We start from the raw sequence: 21,981 nt of genomic DNA, 5'->3' as shown, positions 1-21,981 counted from the left end.
TAGCTGTTTGCTTTTGGAAGGAAATGCACTTATTATTACTTGTGACCCGAAGTTCTTTTGCCTACCGATGTGGAACACACTTATTGTAAGTCGCTTTGGATAAAAGCGTCTGCAAAATTACCGTAATGTAATGTAATGTAATGTAATGTCTTCATTCAGCACAGTCCGCTACGCCAGGCCTCTTGCCAGAGGTTTGTAAAATACCATCACTGACAAGGCAGCAAGATTTACATGCAAAGATATGCAGCCCGCCAGTACTGGTACCAAAGAGCTCAAAGGAAGCAGAACGGCTGTGAGGCAGTGACATACTTAGGTGATTAGGATCCACAATTTCTAAAGTAGGAACAATTCTCATCTGCTTTTGTTTTTGCTTGGCTAATGTAAAAAGTGACAACTAAAAACTCAAATTCCCAATGACGTAAGGATTTTTTTTCTTGTTGCGTAGCTCACACCCAAAGATATATCAACCAGGCTTAAAAAAAGACTGTTCCTGAAGTAGACCGTTGCTACGTGGGTGGAGGTCTACTCAGTTTAAAATTGAGCTGACTCCTTCAGTCTTCACTTTTCAATGTCGAGGCTCCCCCCCAAAGACTGTCAAACCAGAGACGATCCATTCGTCAGTTGGTTTCTGGGCATTATTTTCCAGAACATAATGAATCAGTGGATTAAATGAGTTTGGCATGTCTCTTTCTTACATTCCACTTCTCTTCATATTTCCTCATCACTCCTCACTTATCCTCCAGCTCACTCATTAGCTGTTTCCTGTCATCTTCTTTCCCACCTCTCTGAGCCTCCTTTTCATCCTTCTTTCCTCTGTGGACTGTAATCTGTCTCCTCTGCAATGACACCCAAACCAAACAGCTTTTTTTCTTTGCTTTACTTTTGCCCTCTCCTCATTCCACCTCTTCATTCTTCTTTTATCCCCAACCTTGTTCTTCCCTCACGTATCCTGTCAACCGTTGTCCGCATTTATCTTCATCTTTCCTGCTTCCTGCCTCATCACTGATGTCCTAATTTCCCCCTCCACCTCTCGCCTCCTTGCCACTCTTTCAACATCCCATCCACCTTCCCATCCTGCTTCTCCACTTCTTCATCCTCCCATTCTTCTCTTCCTCTGCTGAGCCCAGGCATTTGCAGCTTTGATCTCTCTGTCATTTTTATTTAAAAAAAAAAAAACTCCACCCCCTCAACTCTGTTACCATGACAGTAAGAGAGATAGAAAGACCTTTCTGGAATACAGTGAAGATGGTGAGAGAGAGAAAGTGGTGGATCATAAGACTTTGAGCCTCACAGACGATGATTTGAGAGGTTAAACTGGGAAGAAAAAGCTGACTGAGAAGATTAGTGTTTGGGTTGGGACAAAAATGTGGAAACAGAGAGAGGTCGAGGAACAAAAAGTTAATTAAATGTAATACAACAGCAACTGCATCACATATTAAGAAAGTCAATAAAATAGCAATAAGAATAACTGCGTCACATATACAATTTGCAATAAAATTAGCAATAAAATAACAGTAAAAGTAACAATAAAAGTAGCAAGCCAAGGTAAACTCCATTTCAGCTAGTGGAAGGCCAGGGAAAAGAGGTATGTTTTCAGTCTGGATTTGAACTGAAGACTAAAGACTGAGAGGAGCTGACAGACAATGGGATGCTGTTCCACAGTCTGAGTGCTGCCACAGAGAAGGCTCCATTCAAATCAATTCAATTCAGTTTTATTTATATAGCACCAAATACAGCAAATGTCATCTCAAGGCACTTAAATAATAAAGTCCAATTCAAGCCAATTGGAATTTAATTCATTGTAATCATAATTATTTATAAAATAATCCAATTCATTCATATAGAGCCCATTCAAAAACACTTTCCTAGCTAAGGAAACCAACAGATTGCACCGAAACTTGTCTTCAGTCCAATCTCCCGTCCTGAGCGTGCCTGAGGCGACTGTGGAGAGAAACGACTCCCTTTGAACAGGAAGAAACCTCTGGCAGAACCAGAACCAGGAAGGGTGGCCATCCGCCTCCACCAGCTGGGGTTTGAGAAGACAGAAAGAGAGGGGACAACAAACACTGTAACACCATTCAAAGGATATCTGTTGGAACAGGGAAACACGAGTTAATGACCACATTAATGTCACATGTATATGATCATTTGAGAAATTAAATAGGGGAAAAAGAGAGTAAAGTGAGGAAAGGTGTGACAGATGAGCCCCCCAGCAGTCTGGGCCTATAGCAGCTTAACTATGGGATCCATCACCTCTGGCCTTTAGCTTTGGGAACAGCCAACAAGAGCTGGTCGGCTGACCTCAGGGCTCTGGGTGGAGTGTAGGGCTGCAACAGCTCACTTAGAGTTTAAACACTTAAAAACAATCAATAAAACCGTAAATTTCACCCGAAAGCCGACAGGGACTCAATGAAGGGTGCACAAGACTGGGGTGATGGATTCACGCCTCTTTGTTTCTGGTCAGCAGGCGGGCTGCAGTGTTTTGGACGCTCCGTAGACGCTGCAGGGAACCCTAGTCCAACCCTATATATGAAGAATTACAGTAATCCAAACGCGATGTCATTAATGCATGGATTGTTCTTTCAAAGTCAGCCCGAGGAAGATAGATTGAATCTTTGCAAGAGTCCTCAGCTGGAAAAAGCTGGCCTTGATGACAGCGCTGATGTACTTATCAAATTTAAACAGAGGGTCAACCATCACACCCAGATTCCTAACAAAAGGACGGCAGGAGGAGGACAGAAGACTAATCACACTGTCATTTCCATGCAGGGGATTCCTTTTTCTGAACACCAGAATCTCAGTTTTATCTTTATTTAGGTTCAGAAAGTTCAATTTCAACCATGCCTGTACTTCCCCAAGACAATCCTGCAGCATTTTTACTGCGGACTGCCTGTCATTGGTGGTTACAGGCAGATAGATTTGAACATCGTCTGCAAAGCAGTGAATAAGGACTTTGTGCTTATTAAAAATCATGTACAGGGTAAAAAAGAACAGGCTCTAATATCGACCCTTGGGGTACACCACAGCTCAGAGGAGATATACAGGAGGAGTACTGTACATAATAATATTACATAATTGAATTCTTGTTGTAGAAAAGACTAAAACTCCTGCTTCTGCTGGCTATGAACATCTGTGCTGAATGTCCAGACTTAGAGTCACTCAAAACTTAAAATGTAAAGTTTCCAAGTCTTCCAATCTCACAGACCATGTGAGTCACTTGGCTTCACACTGTGACACAACCTTCATCTTTGTTTTCTCTCACACTTATGTTGGTATTGAGACTAATTTGAGACCAAAAGCGTCTGCTGATCAATCATCTGATTCTTTTTTCCTGCTTATTTCCTGAATAGGTAGATTATTAAAAGTGTTACTTTAGTCAAACTCCTCTCAGTTTGAATACTTTCTATTTCCCAAATGCTGCCACATATCTGCCTTCAGGCGTGATATTGCTGCTGTCAGTGTCGCTGCTTCCTTTGTGGTTTCCCTCTCCACACAGACGTTACAGGTTGTTCCAGACACCTGAATCTCGTTGCTCAATACCGACAGACTCGTCGGGTGAAACTAGTCTCGTGCGACTGCACACAAAAGCTCTAGAGAGTTGTGTTCCCTCCTGTATATGAAACCCAAATGATTACCAGCCTGCTGATTTCATGGTGCACTTTAAACTGCATCAGTGATGGTAATCAGACTTGTTTAGGGTTTACCTTGTAAGTCATGATGGTGGGCGTATACTCTCTCCCCCCCCCCCCCCCCCGCAACCCTGAATTGGATTAAGTGGGTATAAACAATGGAAACTGAAGTGTGTGCTGGTATATCTCCACTCTTACGTTTACTTTTGAGTTGACAGAGAAGTCTTGTTTTGACTGGCTAAGCCTTAATTAGTCAGAATCAAATGGTAGAACCAGGCCATCGGCCAGATTTGAACAGATTTTATTCAGTCTTTGATATTAGAATTGGTAGTTAAATTAAGGATGACCGATACTGATACTGGTATCGGGTATCGGGTATCGGGCCGATACTAATATACCGATTCTAATATACTCGTACTCGTTAAAGTTAACCGATACTATTAGGGGACACAACAATGCTGCCTGTAAGAGACAACAAAATCAGATTTCCAAGGATAGCTTTGAGAATAGCCAACAAATGCATAGCTCTTAAATGGAAGAGTGAATAACCACCCCCACCCTCCTTTTGGCTTAGTGAACTGACCTCTTGTATCCCTAACAAGAAAATAATGTACAATCTAAAACAAAGACCAGATAAATTTGAGGGAATATGGGGTAATCTAATTGAGTATCTGAACACAGCAGACATAGTTGATTGAAGGGCCACACCAAAACTAGATATAGCTGCTGACTAGAGAAACTATTAAAATTTTATTTGGCTTTTCTCTTATATATTTATCTATGTATTTTCACTATGTACTTCTCTTCATGTGTTTTATTATATTATTTATTTATCTACTTTTTTTGTTTTTGTATGCCTATTTTATGTAATGATCCTATTGTATTATAATTTGTATTTAAGTATATTTCTGTAGACATATATACCAGTAATGGGAAATGGGGGGAGGGAGTTGGAGGGGGGCTTGGGTTGAAAATATGTTCACAATGAGTTATTCAAATACTTGTCTTGAGTACAGAAAAATCCAATAAACAGAATGTTCAAAAAAAATTTTTGTGGTAGAAGTATCGGCATCGGTACTCGGTATCGGCAAGTACTCAGATCCAAGTATCGGTATCGTATCGGTTTGAAAAAAAAGTGGTTTCGCTGCATCTCGAAGTTAAATGGATGTGACGTGTCATAATTCAACCATACATCGTTACATGTTGTTGTCGGAGCCGGCCTCAAGATGCTTTTGAGTTTGAGTTTCAATTTTCAGTCCTGGAGGGATGCCGTTTTTTTTTTTTTTTTTTCAAATTTTACGCAGGGTTGCTGAATTTTCCCAAGATTTGTGAGATCATAAATTCATTTATTTTGCCAAGATTCCATTGGTGACCAAAGGACAAAAATTCAGACCAACCAGCTTTTCATTCTAACACCTACAGGTTAGTTTCGGGTGTGAAAACGGCCAAGTTGTGCGGCTTCAGGCTTCACTTCTCATGTTTCATTAATCTGATTGATGGAAGACGGATGCTTGATTCCAACTGATTCCCTTTTTAAATCAGTTCCCACTGAGGAATTTGCCAGGTGGCTCTGTTTGACAGCCCATCTGATGTGTTAGGTAGGTTGCTGCTTGGTCTAGGTGGCAAAAATACTCGGTAGCTTAAACTACACTGTTTCACAACATGTAACATTTAAAGCACAATAAAAAAAACTCAGCTTGCTGATACTCTGGTTGCCCGGAAAAGTGAGATTTTGCTTGCACTTTTCCACACGACCACCGAATGTCACTTTTTTGCACGAATTTCTTGTAGTGTCAGGACTTCCTACTTTTTTCGCTTTAGAAGGACATTTACGAAGACTGAAAATGTGAATTAAAAAAAGATCCGACTGCGTGAAGATGGGAAGGGAAAGAGGAGAAGAAGTAACGTCAAAGTGACTGAGAGAGCGATGGGAAGGAGGCAGCTCAGTTTAACGGTACTTCCCACACAGAGAGAGTGAAGAACAACAATAAGAGGTGAAAGATGAAGACAGAAGGGGGGGTGTATGTATTCACTTATCCCTGTTAGAGAGAAGCTCTCTCTCCGTTTCTCTTTTCTCTCTTTGCCATGTGACCGGCCGGAGCTCCAATACCGCTCTCTTTCACTCTCTGCCTGTCTTTTCCATCCTTCGTTCGGCTCACACTATGTCTGACTGAGGAGGAAGAGGAGGAGGAGGAGGAGGAGGAGGAGGGACAGGCAGAAGATAAAGAGACAAAAAAAGAGGGAAAGGATGTTCTCTGTTTCGCTGAAGTGCCGGTTAGGGGTCATCAGACGCCGAAACAAGGGTACAGTGTGTGTGTTTGTGCATGTGTCAGACAGGAGACCACTGTTAACTATGATGCCGGCTCTGTGTGTGCGTGAGTGCTTTACATGGTGATTCGCTCATGTGTTGGATGTGCGTGATCTTAAACACACGAGTAGTTAGTTTGAGTCCATGCCGGTGGAAATGTTTGTGTGTTTTTGCACCTCTGTGAGTCTGAAGTGTATTTCTGTGTGTGGATGGCTCAATGTTTTCCTCCTGCTGATGTGATTTTCTCATCTGTCCTGCTTTCCTTCTTCTTCTTCTTCTTCTTCTTGACTTTTTTGACCCTCTGGTGTGAACGCAGGAAGCCGCACAAACTGAACGAGCTTTGTGTTGAGGGAAAGTAAAGTGTCGCTGCAGGTGTTCAGGGACAGAAACTACTTTGCATTGAGCTGCGTTATCAGTATCTCAACAGGTTGCTTTTTTTGGCTGTTTGGAAAGAATTTGAGCCACATAGAAATTCTTTGGAAAATCTTCTTTTGAGCATGTGTTGTGGGTTATCGTTTGCTTGAACTGATGTAGAACAGCTTTATTCAAAATTTTACTTTTATGAAACCAGGAAATGACACCCGGCTGAGGGAGCCTAAAAGAAATTTCCCTTTTAAAGAAGAACAACTCTATGGCTTCTTCACTGGTTCTATGCGATGGCCTTAGATTCTTAGATGCACATAGAAAGTCGGATTTATCATCTTACTTCATCTCATGTCTATGGTGGTAAAATTAGATAAAGAAAACATTCACTTTATTCATATGATGCTCAGTCGTTCCCAGTTTAAATGCACACAACCCCACTTAAAAAAAAGACAATAATACCTTTTTTCTAAGTCGTGAACTATCAATCTGTTTCTCATGAGGGGAGTCAGTACGGAAGCCCAGAGTGGACGTGGTACATATAAACTTTTTTTTTATGGTTTTCTCGAGATAACGAGTTAATTCACCGATGGTTTTCGAGGCCAGTTTTTCTCCCCAGTCCGCCCCTGTTTCCATGTGTTTATATGTATTTCTGACAAAGGTGTACCCATTTTTACCCCCTTTCATTGAAAACTGAATAAAGTAGCCTATGAATCAAACATGGAAAGTGGAGCGTTTGGGTAACAATTCTGCTGTGAAAATGCACAAAGCAAATCCTGCTGGGGTGACGAGCATTTGAAGAATGGAATCAGGTTTAACACACACCAATAACTCGTTAAACGATAACGGCACCTCTCGTGCATCATTCGGTAACCATGGAGACGGCCTGGTCCCCTCAGCTGGTCACTGATGAAGTTGATCAACGGGATCACTGAGGTGTAAACACCTGCTGAGCTGCAGTCGAGCCGGCCGTGTCCTTAAATGACGCCGGCTGATATGAAAGTTATCTCTACAAGACAAACAAATTGCAGTTTCAGCCTGTTAGACCTCGACAGAAGTAAAATCTGACGCGTTGATCTATGTCGGGTTCTCCAAAATCTGACATTTTCAGCTTGAGTTCGTTCTTGGAAAGGCTTTAAGAACACGGAGAAACTGATCATGAGCATTCAAGAAAAGATAGTCATCTCATCAAAAAAAATGTTTATACGTACCACGTCCGCTCCGGGCTTCCGTAAGTCAGATCTCTCTGAACCTGTAAACCTTTTTGTATATGATGTGATGCAAAGAGATTACTGTTCTAACTTTAAGCTACCCTACACGGTCTTTTCGTAGAGATTAATAAACAGTTAGAAGTTTGTATCAGCCTCTCTCAGGTTCGTCTTATTGACACAAACATACTATATACAATATATATACTATATATATACAACCTTTTCATGCTGCATACACTCACTGCTTATTGCTCCTCTGGTTAGATGTTAAAGAGCATTTCGTTGCTCTGTACCTGTACAGTGTAATGACAATAAAGTTGAATCTAATCTAATCTAAATACTTTAGAAGTTAATATTTTCTTAAAGGGAAGTAATTGAGCTATTAGAAGTTTACATTTTACTTAACGAGGAATGCTTGTGATGGAAAGTTATGCTCATAATGGTAACTGTGTGTGTGAGTAAGAACCACTTCTTGGATCAGAACAGGTTTATAAATGCTTCTGACTGGAGCATTTGGGATAATTTAGTCAACAGATTCACTTAAAGTCTCATGGTTCATGAGTTTTATGTGCTTTGGATGTTCTGGGTTTCTCGTTATTTCCAGTTTTATTTTGGTAGATCCTGTTCTTTTGTTCTCTTCTGTTGGTTTTACAGCTTCCTTGTCAGACCTGGTTGTAATTTTCCCCCCAGTTTACATTCTGTCGGTTTTCCTTTTGCCAGTTCGTTGACGTCTCCAGCCTTTGTTTCCATCAGGTGGTTAGTTCCATCTATCTGTTCTGTTCCATCTGATCTTGTTCTCATTATTAGTAAGTTATTTTTCTTTTGGGTACCTCGATGTCTTTATTTTTTATCATAAACTAAATTCTCTGACTACACCATAATCCCTTACGCACCATTAGACCAAATTGAAGCAAGTGTTGCTGCTCACAGTTGTTCTGAAATAATCCAGCGTGTTGGGTTGACACTTTATTCACCCGACTCTTTATTCCTCCAGCTCTGTATGCATTGTTTGCAGCCCTGGTTGCCTAAATTGCTCAGCCGCTATCTCCAACACTTTCTCATTTCCAACTCATCACATACCTACATCTAATAATGCAACGAATGGGGAACATTGCCGGTTATCCTTCTTCGATGCTAAGCAAACAGCGACAGGAAAATGTCTTTCTATAGCTCTGGGTTGCAAACAAGTAACACAGAAGTATGTGCGGAGGTCGAAAGGAGGAAGGAGAGGATAGATATCCATCTCTCCTGCGACCTTGAACTTGAACTTTAAAGTTTGCTTTTTAGTGTTTCTAAAAGCCCTGCAGAGTTGCACAGTCCAAACCAAAGGGTGTTATTCTTTTATTCCTTAGGCTTTTCTTTCGTCATTTGTCTGCCTCATCCTAAGGCGAGTTTACATAATTACCACCTAGTGGGTAGTTAGGTAAGCTTTAAAGAAAGTGGGAGCTGCAGCCTTGCATTCCACTACGTTTTGACTAATTAGCTGACCAAACTGAGCAGACTGGGGCTTAAAGGGAGAAGAGCTGGAAATGTGCGTTGCAGTCAGTAGCTTAAAAGAGAGCAGCAATGTGTAGTATGAGAAAATAATGTGTCGTTAGAACATTAAAGCATGCAAACCTGTGCTAGTAGAATAAGCAAATAAGATCGCAACCCTCTAAATGAACCCAATATGGTTGGTCAGTCATGGTGAGGGTGTTACACAGCAGTGATTTTGGGTAAAACTGTGGGACTTTGTTGAGGTTAAGGTTTTGAGAGGCCAGTAAATTGTGACCAGGAATCACAGAACAAGCACCCTTTGTCTTTCCTCAACATTTCCCCAGATGTCTGGTCTGTTGAGCTGCCTGAGAAGACTGGCGTGATAGCGTTTGTCTGGTGGATAAGGAGGCCTTGTAGGTTGTTTTCACTGAGGAAAACCTGCTGCAACAGCAGCCACCACGTTCCACCTGGTTGAAAACAGAGGCCTTCTATAGTGGATGAGAAGCGGTGAGAGACTCGACACTCAGGGATGGGAGTTGTTAAGAATTTAGCAATTCCGGTTCTCTTATCGATTCTCATCTAGTTAAATAATACAAATATAGTAGAATATATAACTGTATATATCTAACTTTGCTTCAGTTTTGCAGTCCTCGTCCACTAAATGTTAATATCAGATAGAAGTTATTCATACAGCATGTCACAAACATTATTACAATCAACAGGACCTGGAAGTTTTACGTTACAGGGCCTTGAAGTGTTGAATGCAGGCAAGAGGGACGTTTCCTTAAAGGGATAGTTCGCCTCTTTTGACATGAAGCTGTATGACATCCCATATTAGCAATATCATTTATGAACATTTTCTTACCCCCTGCTGCGTCCTGTGAGCAGAGTTCCAGCCTCGTTTTGGCGTTGATGAAGGTAGTCCGGCTAGTTGGCTGGGGTTTAAAATATAAAGCGTTTTGCTTCTCAAAACAATATGCGTTCAAAAGAGTAATACATTTGCATCACAAAATCGTTCATCCAGAAAAAGTCAGACCTCACAATTGCTTGGCGCTAACTTGGTCGCAAACTTCAACTAGCCGGACTACCTTCATCAACGCCAAAACGAGGCTGGAACTCGGCTCACAGGACGCAGCAGGGGGTAAGAAAATGTTCATAAATGATATTGCTAGTATGGGATGTCATACAGCTTCATGTCAAAAGAGGCGAACTATCCCTTTAATAATGAGGCCACTGTTCACACTGTGAGTTTGTGTGTTTGAAAAGTGTTTATGTGGCAAACAGTGAAGGTAAATTGGTGCTGAAATAAGAGAAAGGTTCTGCATTTCTGACACATTTTCCTGTGTAAAACACGTCTTTAAGGCTGTGAGAGCTCACTTATGTGTCCTTACTTAGTTGTAGGTGCAGGAAATCAATGGAGCAGAGGTGTTCCTTGGTCCTTTAGATAAGAGGCGAACATGTAAAGAGGGCTGAAGCGATTAATCTAAATGAGCATCCTGCCAAGCTCCTTGTTATTCATCATACTTCTCATTCATATATGATAATTTCACAGTCATAGGCATGTGTGATTGCACACCGTTTGGCTGGAAGGTGCAGGTGTAAAGATGGTATTATAAGATTTATCTGCTGCTGAAGAGGAGAAAAGAGTTGGCTGGGAGAGTTTCCATATTTATATTCACCTGAAAAATAGCATCATTATATCAGAACACAGAAATTCTGGTCTAAGTAGATTTGGAAAAATGGATCTTCCTTTTTGTACATTTCTGATTCTTTTTTTAGCCAGCAGTGGGTGGAGTAGATATGATGATCTCTTAGGCATGTACAGGAGCCACATTTTTAAGCATAATACTTTGTTTTTGGTGAAAGGGAGTTCTTTTAGTGATTCATCGCTCTGTGTAGGAGATGATATTTCACCAGAAATTAAAGCTGGAGCCAGGACTTCATCCTTCAGCTGAATCAGATGGTGTATTCGTACATGGTTTTCTGTAATATCACAGCCTAAACTTGTAAAACTGTGTCTCGCAGACATTTTGTCACTCTGTCTCATTTCCTTTGAGCAACAAGGCAGATTGAGGAATAATGTAAAGAGCTATAATGAATGACTTTTATTTGACAACATCTGCTCCTGCTGTACTTTGTTCACACAAAGATGAGATGAATGGCGTCTGAACCTTCATCCCTGGAGTGTTCCTGCCTGGTTATGCCATAAATACCAGTAATGTATGCAGACTGTAGATCACACTGCTAACAGTCGGAGGTAAGGATCCCGTAGGTTATTGATCGCACCAGCAGGCTGCAACACTGAACACAACAAGGGAGTGAAAAAGTTACATCAGTGCTGTTTTCAGCCCCAACCACTGGGAAGACATTACATCAGCAATATGGTTATTTGAAGTAGATAGAAAATCTTTTAAATAGCTGATAGAAAACAGAACATAATACAGTTATTAACTCGTATTTATTCTTAGAAGAAACGCATGACATCATCTAATATAACGTATTATGATTTTACTGCTCCCAAAGTGTTACTAAAACTGAACCGAAGAAAACTACCAGACAATATGTGAACATACGCATTAACCAAAGAGGAAAGGTAATCTAAAGAAGCTGTCACAATCTAATAAACTATAGTAACACATATAGAGCAGTAGATGTCAACTGGGATCCATTGTTTCCACAGTTAACTTAGACACAATATGTTCACATCAGTCACTCTGACATTCATGGGTCTTACAGAAGAGGGGATAGCAACATGGATGTGATTGATTAGTCACAGGTGATAGTGATTTTGCTCTGCTGTGGGGTAAAAAAAAAAAGAGTATGGTGACCCCAAGACTTCTCTGTTTTATTGAGTCAGACTTCCTTTGCTCCTCTGTGGAACCAACCTGCTGTTTGAGTGGTTTTTTTTTCTTCCCCTGAGCAGAATCTCCCCCTGTTAGTGTGACTGGATTAAAAGTCCCTGTTGCTGATTACTGTTCAGTCAGCTGTGTCTCCAGGTCCATGATCCAATAAACCGGAGAGCCTGCCCAGGAAAATAGATTCTCTGCCACTCAAGGCTTAGATTTCCCACTGTGGAACTGTCCCTGGTGCTGATCTCTGGCCTTCAGAGGCTCTGTGGTATAGGGTGTATTATTCAGTGTATGCACCTGTTTGTCAGGTTTTGAAGGAGAATGTAACTTCAACCTCAACTTAAACTTAAACAGTATATTCGCTCAACAACATTTTTTTTTAATCAACATTTTTTATTAAGGCAAAGATACAGCTGTGGACACATTTTAACACACACAAACACCAATACGGCAATGAGCACACATCCCATGAGAGAACAAAAAAAAAAAAAAGAAGGGATGGTGCACAAGCAGATGCTGCAATGCCACGATCGAAGACAAAAATAAACAAACAACAATAACAATAAAAAAAGAAGTAAAAACAATAATAATAAAAAACAATAGTAATTAAAAAATTTAAAAAACAACAACAACTATTTAGTCATCATACTGGAGGGTTCTTTCGCTCAACAACACAACATTTCAAGCTGAATTTCTGTAAAGCAGTGGGTTGACCCTCACCAGTGGATTAATTGCAGCGTAATCAGTCATTTTGATCCTGGCGAAATGAAAATGTCACGGATTAGATCGCCTTAAGTGTTTTGTGTTTCACAGCTGTGATCTCCTGCTATAGCAAATTAGAGACGCACCCTCATAGCTTCTTAGACCTCCATAAGCTACAATTGCTTGGTAATTGGTAATGTGTGGATAATTTTTTCCATGAATAAGTTCATAAAGAGCAGCTAAGCAACAAATAGCAAGATGTTAGAGCTACGCCTTGCTGGTTGCTGTGAAAATAATGTGATGCTTCTTTTATCTTTGTAGGGACGTGTTCTTTTTATTCACCTCAAGGGAATTAAATCATACAATCTGACACACAACAATATTTCTACCACTTTTAGGGATTGTCTACTTTTACTCATTGACACGTTTACTCATTGATGATCAATGAGGAGGATACACACTGTAGGTCGTAAACATCCTTAAAAATGCTTCAGTAATAAGTAATTAACATTTTTTTCAGCCTTTCATCTAAAAAGTCTGTACAATCACAACTGTTTTAGTAGAATACTGAGGGATCCTAAGTCTTTTGTTTCTTTTGTTAGGCTGCGACATTTGTTTTAGGCGACACTGCGTGAAAAGATTGGCCACTCGGTTAAACTGACCAAGACAACAGCCAACAAAATGTCCTCAGGCAACAGAATGAAGCGTCTGCCAACTCACTCATTGCAGTGTTCTTTTGTATCAGGGCACTGCAAATAAATTAGCAGCAGAATCAATAAAGAATCCTGGTCTTTAAAAGAAAATTGTCAGGATCACAGACGATGTAGTCTTCTTCTGCCAGAACCAAACAGAGTCATTTAATGTGGGGGCCTCCTCAGATGCCTGTCAGGCTCCATGTAGCACAATTATATACATTTATGCTAGGGCTGGGCGAGTTAACTCGTTATTATCGCATTAACTCGTTCATTATTTAACGGCGACAAATATTTTATTGCGCATTAGCGCAGGTTTTATAATTTGTTTTGTTATTGTAAAAGTCTGTTGCTCTCAGGCTTTTATTCTGTAAAAGTCTGTTGCTGTCTGCTGCGGAACCGGAAAAAGAAAGTAATCGGCGGATCCACCAAACATGGAGAAGGGTACGGAACTTTTACTCGGCCATTTTCATTTTAAAGTTCTTCCAGACGGCGGAGTCGACAGAACCAAAGTCATCTGTAAACTCTGCCAAGTTGAATTGTCTTCTCAGCGTAGTAGTTCCAGTCTAAAATATCACTTAAAGGCAAAACACACAACTGATAGCAGCAAGTCATTCAAGGAAACAGACAGTGGAGCGAGGCTTCTACATAAAAACTACAGAAAGATGCTGATGTTAAAAGTGTGTTTGCACAACAAATGTTATGGCACTTTCATTCATATGGCAGCACATTTAAAATAAAGCTAAATGCTAAAAGCTGTACACTACTTTTGAATTAATTTTTTGGATTTTGCGTACAAAAGCGATTGATCGAGATTAATCAGGGAAATCATGTGATTAATTAGATTAAACATTTTAATCGTTGCCCAGCCCTAATTTAGACCTATAACGGGGATCAGAGTATGAGGCATCCCTGATAGCTGAAAGAGATTTATGTGTAAAAACATTGTTTTTATTCATTTAAACGATTTAACCTGCATTTTTAACCTTTAAAGTTTCATATTTACAATTAGAATTTACCCAGAAGTTAGAGCTTTTATTGTATTGTGCATTAGATAATGAGAGATCAGTTTCCAGGAGTATGTTGAATCCAGTACGTCCAGTGTGCTGCAGATTATGCTGATGTTTTTGGTTTGTTTAATCCTTTAATGTAATGATCTCTGGTTGTTTTGTTCAGAGGGAAAACAAAGTCAGTGAATGCAACTAAAAATTAAATAAGAATACATGAATAATGTATTGGATACTAAATAATAAAATGAGCTGCTTTCGTTTTCAACTGCACCCAGTTAACTTTGGGCTAATACCCCTACTTGTAAACTTTGCCATTAAATGTTTAGTTTTATTTATTCATCTGGATGTTTTTCATTTCTTTCTTTGTTTGAGGGTGAATATTTGTATATATCTCTGTTAAGAGTTTCTTTCTAACCCAATGCATTTATTTCCATGTATTCTTTTTATAACTCTCTGTCCCAGTTCTTACATTTTATTCAATTCAATTTAGTTTATCTATATAGCGCCAAATCCCAACAAATACCATCTACAAGGATTCTTGAATGCATTTCTGCCTCATTATGCAAAGGACAGGGTCGGTCTATTCAGCAATAAGATAATGTAAAGACATCTGTCCAGTAAATAAAGATGAATTTGAAGTGTGGTGTACAAGACAAGGATCCTCTGCATACAGAAAAACTAATTGAGAGCATCCATCCTTTCATTCATCCATCGGTGTATGAATGTGGCGTGTGGTGTTAGAAGCACTTTGAATGGTCAGCCAGACTAGAAAAGCGCTGTACAAGTACAGTCCATTTACCATTTGTGTGCTGAACTTCAGAGCATGTTTTGGTCTTCAAGAAGCATCAACAACTACAATAAATAATTAAGAATTTCCAGCCATTCAAATGAAGAGTTGGCTGCCCTGAAATGATATATCTATGTGGATGTGGAGCCTGTATGTTGCTTTTCATCCACTTGAAAATGTTGCGGTGTGTTCAGTAAGCAACAGAACGTGTTATATGCAGCTGAGCAATAAGATGCCTTAGCCATAAATAGATATTTAGAATAAGTTTTTCAAGGTGACTGAAACAGTCAGTAGGGTCACGTGGCACTGAAAGGATCGGATAATTGGCTAAATTACAATAAAATGGAGTTATTAAGTTCATGTAGACACCTTAATCTGACAAGAAATTGGATCGGATCGGATTAAGACCCCGATAAACTCAGTTGAAAGTCACACTAAACCTGCTTGTAGACGCTGAAGCACGTGGTGAATTGGACTTTGGGTTCTGCACATGCTCGAGATTTTTACCCGAGGTCGTGACCCGGAAGTCAAAGTAGACGATATTACTGTTGTTGTCGCCGTCAGAAAGAAACAAACAACGCGATGGAGAATGCTCCGTTGTGCATCGCGTTTGTGCAACAAGCAGCTCATCACAGACCAAATGTAGAGGGACGTAGCTTCATCTTGCTCTGCGTTCTCCATCTTTCTCCAATGCCTGAGTTTGTTGTTGTTGTTGGTGGTGCAGAGGTCAACAGGAAGTGGCTCTATTAGCAACAGTTGGAATGGGTACAGCGCCACCTATCATACTGGGGTATGACACGCTTTGTGCTTATGATCCGATTCATTCACCGACATATATCCAAGGAGAATTACCCTTGCTCAGCTCAGTCTTATTGTAATTTAGCCAATAATCCGATCCTTTCAGTGCCATGTAACCCTACTGAGTGAGGTTGTTGAAAACTCTGCTGGAACAAGATGTTTGAGTTTGTCACGCCATTCTTTGCCATTCACTTTGTGTCTGGAGAGCATTCCTAACTTTTTGTGACGATTGGAAGTAATCAATCTGATCGAGTGGCTTTGACATGTGGAGTTCCTCAGGGGTCAGTTCTTGGACCCCTTCTGTTCACTCTATACATGCTGCCTCTGGGTCAAATTCTGAAGAACTCTAAAGTCAACTACCACAGCTATGCAGATGACACACAGATTCTTTGATTGCTTTTAACTGTGTTTTAATTTTTATTCTATTTTTTTATTCTCTCTAAATTGCTTGTTTTTTTGCTGCTTTATGCTGTTCTTTTAAACGCCTTGTCTTTATGTAAAGCACATTGAGTTGCCTGTGGTATGAAATGCGCTATATAAATAAAGATGCCTTGCCTAACTTGCCTAACTTGAACTAGACGTATCAGAAGATGGAGGGCTCTCTGGTGTAGTGAGGTTAAAAAAAAAAAGCAGCTTCCATTACCAGTGTGACACTGATGTATTGATCGGTGTATATTCCAGTCTGTGGCTCACAAATGTGGTCATTCATTAGTGAAACCCTCCCATATCTCAGCAGGCCCCTGGAGCTACAAACTGAGCTGCTTAATGCAGAGGAGGTGCTAGACAAACAAGTTGCAGCTCTTACTTGAGCAGACTGTTCAAGTGACGTCCTCTCACACCACAGTCACCCTCCCCCCCCCGGGCACATCAACACGGAGGTTAAATGAGGAGTGAGTGAACAAGATGCGGCGTGTGATGCATTAAAAATTCACAGTCTGGAAGTGATTTGCATAAAGGCGCTTTTATTCGCTCCAACTTTCCAGCCTTGCCTTCTCAGCTCATTAAATATTAAAAAAAAAAAAAAAGTCATAGAGCAAATGTTTGAACAGAATCCCACATATTCCTGTGTACACCTGTAAAGACAATCAATCTTTAATGATGTGCTTGTTCTTTAAACCTTTAGGCCTCAAGGGTGGAAAACGCTGCTCGCCTTTCAGTCAATCAGTGTCTTGCCTCCGAAGTTTTCACTCACTCTAATGAACTGTCATTGAATCGGAGTCTGGGAGAATTAGTTGATGCTGAAGAAGCAGAAACTTTTTTCCCAGAGTTACACTTGATGCTGTGACATACTTTCATTTAGCTGCCAGGCTCAACTTGAGAGCTCCCCATCAACCGGAGCTGTGAGTCATCGCTGGCTTCATGATTTAATCATCATTCACCTGTTTACAGTCTGATGTCTTTCAATAAGCTGGTTTACATGGCACTAAAAAGAAATTAATTATGGTTTTAGTCCAAAATCTTTTGAAATTCATGTTAATATGTTAGTATCAGACTGTTGGGATAGGCTCCAGCCCCCCCGCCACCCGACCGACGGATTCAGCGGGTATAGAAAATGGATGGATGGATGGATGGATGGATGTTAGTATCACTGAAAACTCAAAGCTCTCAAATCCGTATTACCTATGGTTTGGGATTGATTCACTCCTTCATGTGTACACAACTAGATTTAAATGGACCTAGTTGCTCCACACATCCTCAAAAGTCCAATATTTTATTAAAACAGTAAAGTTTTACAAGTGTATGTATATATTAGTGCAGCAGAATTCCCCAAAAAAGCTGCTGTCATTCCCATATTTTTCAGCTTCTTTCGTCAGACGGCGAAACACGTCAGAAAATGATGGAAAATCACCCCATTAAGACTACGTGTCAACTCGCAGATGCTTAAAGCGTCTCCAGACTGTCACTCTGCTCTGATGAAATCCTGATTTTATAACTGCAGGGGTTGTCTGGTTACAGCTGACTTGGCAATTTCAGTGGACCAAAAATCCTTGTCCCAGTATACAGGTGGGGAATCTAGTTATGATGGGAAGTACCTCCAATGTTCACAACATTTTCAGTTACAATTTCTAGGGGTTTGGGGAAATTTCCGATTCTTAGACGCATCGTTATTGGGACGTGGACGATTCTAAATCGATTCACAAACGTCCAAATTTCGATTATTTAAATAAAGTAATTCAGACGGTTCTAAAATGTGGAACACAAACATGGCTGACCGCAGCTACCCACCTTGCCGTGAGATCCGAACAGCTCCTTCTAATTGAAAAGCAGACTTGAGGAAAAACTTCGGCTTCTACAACGTTGGCTGCGGAAGCGAACTGGACAAGAGCCACGTTATTATGACGTTTCCACGGTGCAGTGCAGGGAAATATGATCCTCCGTGAACACGTTGGCTGTGTTCGAAGCCGCATACTCTTCCTACTAAGTTTTAGTAAGTGAGAAGTTCCCGGATGCATACTAGATTCGCCGAAATGTTGGGTATGCATCATGAGGTTACTACTCATACTCAAACTACCCAAGATGCAACGTAAAGTGACAGTTTCAAGCTAGCTACAACGAGGGTAGGTTCACTTCCTGTTTTCAAAACAAAAGCACCGATTGTATCGTAATGGCTTTCCCTATGATAAAAGGCAACGGGTATTTTATTTTGAGAAAATTACCGGAAGTGTGTTGCTCACTACGGCTAGCTTTAGTAGCGCTGAATTCGTGGGAACAAAATTGTAAATAGCCGGTATTTTGTCAGATTTTCAACACGTTGGGGATCTAAACGACTACTTTCTCACCTGAAAATGTTTCAAATGTTGCTAAAGTTTACAGAGTTTAGAGCTTAAGCGAAATCAGGTTCAGACCGGCTGTTTCGGCTCGGGCAGGAGCGAAATGCATTGTGGGTAAACGCTCTGCATACTGTCTGATCGATGAGTATGCAGTATGAAGTATAGAAGTATGCGGTTTCGCACACAGCCGTTGTCTTTTATTTTTATATATCTGCTGCGGAGGCTGCGGAGGCTGCGGAGGCTGCGGCGCGCCGCCGCTGTGACGGAGCCGGTGGAAGCACAGTCATTGGTTAGAATTTAAACGAATCAGCTCCGCTGGCGTGCTGGAGCGCAGATGCATCCGGTGGACTTTAGGGGTTAACTCGATTCCACCTGACGTAACTTTCCAGTTTGCACACATTTCCATTAGTTTACTAAAATATAATGGAAATTAATTCAACTCTTGTTTCTTACTACAAATGCAACTGTTTTTCAAAATTGCAAGTTATGAATGTTTATTCAGTGAGACAAAAAGAAATGTTGTGAAAAAGTGCATCAATATTAATCAAAGACCCATCAATAATCGTTTTATAAGCCCCTGAATATTAAATGAGTTTTGAGGTGCCCAAAGATTCCCACCCCTAACAATTTCCAACATCTTTAGCTGTCTGACAAAATAAACTGAAAAATATGTGAATGAGAGCAGCTGAATTGGGAATTCAGTTATATCAAAATACACTTAAGATTTAACGAGTTAACTTTGGACCATGTGCAGAGTGCCTAGGCCCATTTGAGTCTAGTTATTCAAACCCAACCACATTATCTGGGTGTGTTCGTCTGGCTTTAAGAGGCCATTTTGTTTGGACTAGAATGTTTACATGTGTCAGTCCAACACAATTAGCTTCCCTTTTGTCATCTAAACATGCTTACTGTGGTTGTTACATACATTCATTGGCAACTGGGAACTGTTGGGGGAAGAAAAAATACAATGGTTGGACATTCTGGTCAGTAATTTGTAAGTTTCCCCCCCAAAAAAACAATCCTTTCTTCATCTCTGATCTCCTAGTCAACAGTATTGTAATTTTGACGGTGATAAAGAGAAAGAGCCGAGTCTGAAAGGCTGCTTTTGCCTTCAACATAATTCGTGCAGATGCTCTTACCCCAAGCACTGCCTTTGTTTACCCTTGTTGACTCTTAAGGGAGTTGTATCTGTAACCATGTCGGTGTTACAGATTTATTCTCCACACTTCAGGTGCGCTGGAGCCACAGAGTCTCTCTCTGGAGGAGAGCCCTGAGGGTTCTCGTGTTGATGCTCAGTTGGATTAGAGTTATGAGTCTAATAAAGCAGCTCCTGGAGTGTGTTTTCTGTCAGCTTGTTCGTGGATTCGAGAGGATTTTATCTAAGCTGCAACTCATATTTACATCTTTGCAGAAGATTGCAGTGCAGAGTTTTCACTGCTTGTGTTTAAGAGAGAATGTTATTAAAAGAAGACGATGTTGGATCGTCACCGGCTTGATCTGTTCAATTTTGAAACACTACACCAACTTTTTTCAGTCCCTCCTATTCGATTTTTATAATCCATTGTGTTTCCCGAACTGTTGTAGCTCTGAGAGAAAAAACGTAAGCTTAATTTCAGTGTGTCGACCTCAAATGTGACTTGTTTTCTGCAGTTTCTCTTAAATTTTAAAGATGGAGACTTGTAACAGCATTAAAAACACGTCACAGTGTGTCTAAAGTATCGTAATTTCAGCATTGAGCGAACTTCACTGTGTTTTTGTCGCAGTTCTCCAAGGCTGACGACCACAGTGTCTTCGTTGTTTTGAGCAGCTTTCGTCATGGGCGAGTCTTGTATTGTATTTATGGGTTTGATGCCTCCGTGTTTGGCTGAGGGATACATCACTGCCTCCCTGTTTCAGGCCGATTTCATTTGTCACAGCTCAACTTAATTCCACCCTGAGGCCCTTTTCAGATGACGTCTTTCAAACATAGCGTGAAGCCACCGGAGGATTCACTCAGCGCCATCCCCAGAAGACGCGTATTAATGCAGATGACAAGAGCAGGATTAGAGTTAATGGACACTCAGCAAAACATGCTAAAATTCCTTGGTTTTTAATGATATTTTGACACTAATATTTCTTTAATCTCTTTTAAGGTACTCAAACATCCCGTTTTTGTACTGACACATGAATGCTGGACATCTGAAATCCACCAGCTTTAATGTGCTGAAATAGTCTCGGTGTCAGGGATCTCGTAAAAGCAGGACTGGTGATGGAGAGAAAAACAAAGGCTTTAATGAAAACTAAACTGAAGGAGCTGCCAAAGCGGGAATAAAAAACAAACTAAATGGAACAAAAGAGGACAAACTGACTGATTTACATAAACAACAAGAAAATCACAAGAGGGATGAGAACAAAAAACTGACAGCAACAAACAGCAGAGAATAATCTGGCAAAGCAGAAAGGAAAAACCGGGAAGATAAATACTGAGGGAGTAAATCACAAATGAACAGCAGGTGGGACAATCAGTGACACCAGAGCTAAATATAGCAAATACTCATGTAACCCCACTGATGGACTGCTCACACTTCTCCCCTCAGGCCGGAGGTACAGAAGTGTGAAATGCTCAAGAACTCTTTTTTCCCCACTGCCATCAGACTCCATAACAGCTGACAAATTGCCTGTTTACACTTGATTTTTGCACTATTCAGTATATATGTATTTATATTATTATTTTCTGTTTATTTGTATTTTGATTATAGCATTTTTTTACTGTATGTAGTATTTTTTACTCCTTTGACTGGCGTCCTTGCAGACAGCAGAGTAAGTTTTTCACTGTACAGGGAAACGGGTTTCTACTGTGCATATGACGATAAAAACTTTGAATCTTGAATCTAGTTCGTTAGCTAGACTCGAGCTCAATATCTGCTCTGTTTAACTTGAATTTTTGTGTGTTTCTGTCTTCTGTAGTGTGCCATCCTGTAGAGAACTTTACAGTCAGTTTGTCAGCCTAAGAGATCCAGTTTTCAAACTTCTGAAAAATTATTTTTGGATGAAACTTAGGTTGTGTTCGAAACCGCATACTTCTCCTAATACTTCTACTACTCATACTAACTTTTTAAGTTACTATGCGAGAAGTTCCCGGATGCATACTAGATTCGCCGAAATGTTGGGTATGCATCATGAGGTTACTACTCATACTGAAACTACCCAAGATGCAACGTAACGTGACGTCGCCGATCGTCATTTCCTGTCTAAACGGCAGTTTCAAGCTAGCTACAACGAGGGTAGGTTCACTTCCTGTTTTCAAAACAAAAGCACCAATTGTATGGTAATGGCTTTCCCTATGATAAAAGGCAACAGATATTTTATTTTGTGAAAATAACCGGAAGTGCGTTGCTCACTGCGG

The 21,981-nt window shown here is 40.4% G+C and overlaps 1 protein-coding gene across 3 annotated transcripts in view; it reads left to right on the top strand.

Annotated features, from left to right (window-relative positions):
• The window catches only part of LOC142376708 (glutamate receptor-interacting protein 2-like), a 402,317-nt gene that overhangs the window by 209,161 nt on the left and 171,175 nt on the right, over positions 1 to 21,981 (top strand). For 2 of the 3 annotated variants that reach the window (XM_075460180.1, XM_075460177.1), the window contains exon 1: positions 5,863 to 5,932. The exons of the other annotated variant lie outside the window; for it this stretch is intronic. In XM_075460180.1, the coding sequence (XP_075316295.1) occupies positions 5,878 to 5,932 (55 nt within the window). In that variant the 5' untranslated portion in view covers positions 5,863 to 5,877. Of the gene's footprint in view, positions 1 to 5,862; positions 5,933 to 21,981 lie in introns of those variants that run through there. 3 annotated transcript variants of the gene reach the window in all.

Source organism: Odontesthes bonariensis, chromosome 3 (assembly GCF_027942865.1).
Source record: "Odontesthes bonariensis isolate fOdoBon6 chromosome 3, fOdoBon6.hap1, whole genome shotgun sequence".
Lineage (NCBI taxonomy): Eukaryota > Metazoa > Chordata > Actinopteri > Atheriniformes > Atherinopsidae > Odontesthes > Odontesthes bonariensis.
Note: the sequence above shows the minus strand (reverse complement) of the source record. Positions and strands in the feature narration are given on the sequence as shown.